We start from the raw sequence: 5298 nt of genomic DNA, 5'->3' as shown, positions 1-5298 counted from the left end.
GTCGTGGCCTCGCTCTCCACTTAGGCTTCCAGCTCCCCAGCTTAGGCTGAGGCAGCGGCTGACAAAGGGCTCGCGCCGGTGCCGCCGCCCTTCTCATCCGGGCATTCGGGTCCCTGCGGAGAGGGAGGGGGAAGGGTAGAGGGGGAGGGGAAAAGAGCAGGAAGGGCGCGCGCTTGGAGCCGAGGCCCTCTCCAGGGCTCCGGGCCGGCGGCCCAACGGACGGAGGCCGAGGAGGACCCGCAGAGGTGGCGGCGGCCGGGGGCAGGAGGATGGTGCAGAAGGAGAGCCAGGCGGCGCTGGAGGAGCGGGAGAGCGAGCTCAACTCCAACCCTGCCGCCTCCGTGGGGGCATCGTTGGAGCCGCCAGCAGCTCCGGCCCCCGGAGAAGACAGCCCAGCCGGGGCCGGGGGAGCAGCGGTGGCCGGGGCGGCAGGAGGGGCTCGGAGGTTCCTATGTGGCGTAGTGGAAGGTGAGCGCTTTGGCGCGGGCTGGGCGAGAGCGTCCTCCCTCCCGTTCCGCCCCGGTACTAACACATTCTTTCCTCTTGAGGGGGGTGCTTTAGGAGGTTCTGAAAGGGTGTCCACCCCCCCCCCCCCCGGATCTGAAACTTGACCCTGCTTGGACGAGGCGAGACGCGAGACGGTGGGCCAGCCTTCCCACACGTTGTTAGGCAGCGATGAATTCTCTGGCTATTAACAGGCCTGACCCCACCCGCCTTGGGCTGGCGCCAGGCCTGCTCTTGCGGAGGCGGCGGTAAGGAGCCGGCTGTTAGGCTCAGAGTTACACGTCTTTGTACCTCGGGATCCTGTTCCCTAGGGTGGGCTCTTCTAATGGAACACCGTATAAAGCGCTGCTGTCCTCACCCTTTGGGAAAAAAACCAACCCACACGGACGTGCTTGTTGTACGCCTAGAGTCCAGAGACGGCACGGTCCGCCTAGGATTTTACAAATTCCCCTTTGCTTGGTGTTTTTGTTGGGTCTTTCGTTTTGTTTTTCGCTGGCCAGTCCCCAAGCACCCAACCTTTAGAGATTCTTTTGCAGCCTAGAAAATTGTCCTTTGCCAACTACTGTGCTTTGGTTCTAGAGCGTTGAGTTTAATACTATCAAAGACACGGAATTTTAATTTAGGGACTGCAGAAGAGGATTAAAAATGCCCTTCTGACTTCCTCTCTTACCTTTTTCTTTTCTTTTCTTTTCTTTTTTTTTTAAGATTTTATTTATTTATTCATGAGAAATACACAGAGGCAGAGACACTGGCAGAGAGAGAAGCAGGCTCCATGCAGGGAGCCTGACGTGGGACTCATCCAGGGTCTCCAGGATCATGCCCTGGGCTGGAGGCGGCGCTAAACCGCTGAGCCACCTGGGCTGCCCCTCTCTTACTATTTTCATTTAAAAAGAACGCCAGACCTGACTCTTTTTGGGGGGGTGGGGTGGGGGGGGGAACATTAAGGGGAAATGGTCTGAAGACTACCACGGTTTATGGATATAGGGGACAAATATATTGAACTGAACATTCCAAGGAAGCATGAGTTACTTGCGTTATTGCTTTTTCTTTGAATACAGAATGTATTTTAATTTTCTGAAGTTTTTTGGCCTACCTAGACTTCCCTAGGTGTTTATTAGTTGTTTCTAATATATAATGCTGTGCATGGGAGCAACACTGTATAAAAATCAGCCTTTATAAAAAGCCGGAAAGAAAAAAAAATAAAAATAAAAAAAATAAAATAAAATAAAAAGCCGGAAAGGTATGGAGAAATAGAAGGGTTGTCCTATGGTTGAGACCTTTAGCTTTTCCAGTGTTAGCATATATATATTCATTTGAAGGATGAGTGGTGATTGTGGCATTTTAGATAAAGTTTAATTATAGGGGAGAACAGACTAATAGATAGCTGCAGTAAGGAGTGAAACAATTCACAAGTTAAAGGTCTTGCAGAATTTTGGAGAAAGACGATGGAAAACTACTTACGTATTTGGGAGTCGGTGGTTTTGAAAACATGATTGCTTTGGGTGTCTTAATCTGTTAGTGTATTTATTGGGCTTGTTTCTGTATAGGGAGATTTTAGAAGGAGTCTGTATTTTGTCATCAGAGATCTTGAGGTGGAGGGTTGAGGAGTTATCCTAGGGGATATAGAAATTTTAGAGCTAGAGTGAAGCTGAAGAAACTTTCCTGTTACATCTTCAGTAATTATGGAAAAAGCTCCTGTGGTTTAAATAAGTTGGTTTGTTTTTTTAGAATAGTATTGAAAGAGAACTACTCCGAGAATAGTTATCTGTTGTTCCTTTTCCCCCTATATGTATTTTTTCTTGATGACTGAGCACATGGGCGGGGGGAGGGGCAGCATATCTAAATTGATACCATTCTTAAAATGAATGAAGAAAAGAAATATTGTAAGTATTGTAGGTATTGGTAGGATTCCTTTTTAAAAATTTTCTTTCCAGGCAGCCCTCTCCCGTCCCCTCCCTTCCCAGGAGCTTTGTAGGATCACTTTGCTCTCAAACCTTGCTTTCCTGCCAAAAATAAAAAATAAATTAATAGTTTTTATCCCGCCCCCCCCCCCCCCCCAGACCTTTGTTGGTCATAACTCGTGTGATAGCCTGGTTTCCTTTTTGTGGTGACTTAACTGAAACCATGAACCTGACTCTTGGCAAAGTTAGGGTTTCTGAAGGTAAAAATGTTTCTTTTATATATTGAAACAACTCTAAAGGAGCGTTCAGTGCCTCTTCTTTTAAGAGAAAAATGATAATGCTAAGGGTTGTAGGAAAGCTAGAAAGACTTATATAAAAATTTAATGTTTTAAGTTACTTATGAGAACTGAATTGTCAAGATCGAAAATGCTGTAGTTTCATACATAGGTATGCGATGAATTTTTCTTGGGTTGTCATTTTTCCTGTTTGTGATGCAGAGTAACCATCCTTTCTAGATTGGAGTATAATACATCACAGAAATTTCAGTTTTGGGTAGTCTCTTAAGCGACTGTGTGTGCGCGCGTTTTGTGTGCGTGTGTGTATGAAGAGCATTTTGTGTTCATGATACCACTAATACCACTACTTAAGTCATTCCTTTGCAGATTTGTTTCCTGCAATATGCTTTAGTAGTGCTTTTGCCCCCTTCTGGGACAGTGCAGCAAATCACATTCTTGAATTTTCAGTTGTTCAAACCTTTGGTCAAGGATTGAGACTATTTTGAGGTTTTCCTATTTGGGCCAGCTACAATGTTGAATTTGTTGTAAATGTAGCTTAAGGCATTTTTGGTCCTTTTTATTATATTAGGTACTTAAAAATCATAGAATTATTTCAATCAGATTTTTTCCTAATTCTGTTCCTGATTTTTTTTCCTACCTTTATACTTTCCTGCCCCTACTCTAAAGGCAGTTTAACTCCTCTCTCAGGTAGTAATTATTACTATTAGTTGTTTGGGATTACTTTGCTTTCCCTTCCTGTTTTAAGATTGAGATCTTTTAAAAAGGTAGGCTTAGGAGCTGCTGCTGGGTCAGTCAGTAGAACATCTAACTCTTGATCTCTGGGTCATGAGTTTGAGCCCCACGTTGGTGTGGAGATCACTTAAAATAAATTAGTTTTAGGAGTGCCTAAATAACTTAAAATCACTTAAAATAAATTAGTTTTAGGAGTGCCTATCTGGCTTAGACAGGCACAGGAGTGCCTGTCTGGCTTAGATCAAGAGTTGCATGATCTTGGGGTTGTGAGTTCAAGCCCCACAATAGATGTAGAGATAACAACAAACACCTTTTTAAAAAGTTAGATTTAAACATATTTGGTCTTTTTTGGCAGTGAAAAGGGATGATGTTTTGGTGTTTTAAAATAACTATTGTGTAAAGCAGTAAGTGCTAATGGTAGGAAAATCAGAAAATTTACCTAAGCAAAAAGAGAATAACAGTTATTTTATAGTATCACTGTCCAAGATACCTTAATGTTTTACTAATATCATTCAGATACTGGTATATTGTACACACTTTTTTTTTACAAAATGGGATTGTGTTGTATGTTTTGTAATCTGCTTTTATCAACAGTTTACCTTATTTTGACACTTGAAAATAACTTCATTCTTACTTTGAATCTAGGATTTTATGGAAGACCTTGGGTTATGGAACAGAGAAAAGAACTCTTTAGGAGGTAAATATTTTACTTTATGAAGTAGAAAAAAAGTATCCCTTTTGTTTGAAGAAAAACTAACACTGAATAAGCCAGGTGCGTTTTGATGATTTCTCAGTTGCAGAAGTTATTTTACCTTGGTCTTTTACCTCTTCTTCACTTGTATTAGGGGTTCTCAAAGTTTCCTGGGGAAGCTGAATAGGTTTTGGGCTTCACCTGTATCACTCAGAGCTGTTGTTTTTATTTAAGACTTTAATATGTTGACATCCTTGTAATACTTAATTTTTTACAATTCCACTGGATTACAAAAAGGCTAAAAGCTATTGTTCCAGAATATTAGTAGCTGTTTAAGAGATGAAAAGGCTCCAAGAAAAGGGAAAGATTGTGATTTACAGCCTGTATATGTTGCCTATTTACACATATGTAATTTTCTTTCCCTTAAGGCTCCAGAAATGGGAATTAAATACATACTTGTATGCCCCAAAAGATGACTACAAACATAGGATGTTTTGGCGAGAGATGTATTCTGTGGAGGAAGCTGGTAATCTTTTTCTTTTTAATCCATAAATTCAGAATATATGAAGAAAACAGCTGTATTTTAAATGTAGCTATACAAAAAATTTATTAACTATTTCATTTTTTTATTTGTAGGTGGTTTCCTTTTCTATCTGGTAATTTTTTGTAATTTTGTGTAGATTGAAAGAGTAGCACGAATGATGCACAACCATGGCATGATTCATGGTTACGCTAGTCTGACTCCTACCTGTTTTGTAATCATAAATTGTGCTTTTTAACTTTTATTAGTGGCCTGAACAGTGGGCCACTGGACAAAGAGGTGTTGACGTGGGGGTAGGCCTAAGGCAACACAAATGAGGCACCTGCTTTGGGTGTAAAGTTTAAGGGACTCCAAAAAAATCAGTGGTCAAGGTAAATAACATGCAATTTTTATATCAAAAGTAATGCAAATCCATGAACAGGATACCAAAATTTTAAGTAAAACAGGATCAGTATCCTTTTGCTTCAGACTCAAATATGGCTTGGTCTTGACCACTTGATTACTTGGTCCTGTCTTTATTTAAAATAAAGACCTCACCCTAGTCTAGGCTTGTACTGAGGTGAAAAGTTATCACAAACTATCTTTGCTATATGTCATCTTATGTTGAGTTAAATACATAAAATTTGTAAATAA

The 5298-nt window shown here is 41.5% G+C and overlaps 1 protein-coding gene across 2 annotated transcripts in view; it reads left to right on the top strand.

The window, feature by feature from the left end:
* The window catches only part of OGA (O-GlcNAcase), a 28598-nt gene that overhangs the window by 678 nt on the left and 22622 nt on the right, over positions 1–5298 (top strand). The window contains exons 2-4 of one of the 2 annotated variants that reach the window (XM_038578583.1): positions 196–468; positions 4079–4130; positions 4553–4650. In XM_038578583.1, the coding sequence (XP_038434511.1) occupies positions 270–468; positions 4079–4130; positions 4553–4650 (349 nt within the window). In that variant the 5' untranslated portion in view covers positions 196–269. The remainder of the gene's footprint in view (positions 1–195; positions 469–4078; positions 4131–4552; positions 4651–5298) is intronic. The other variant, XM_038578584.1, reaches the window with a different exon arrangement.

The sequence above is a fragment of the Canis lupus genome, chromosome 28 (assembly GCF_011100685.1).
Source record: "Canis lupus familiaris isolate Mischka breed German Shepherd chromosome 28, alternate assembly UU_Cfam_GSD_1.0, whole genome shotgun sequence".
NCBI lineage: Eukaryota > Metazoa > Chordata > Mammalia > Carnivora > Canidae > Canis > Canis lupus.
The sequence above is the reverse complement of the archived record's forward strand: the minus strand, read 5'-3'. Positions and strand labels throughout refer to the sequence as shown.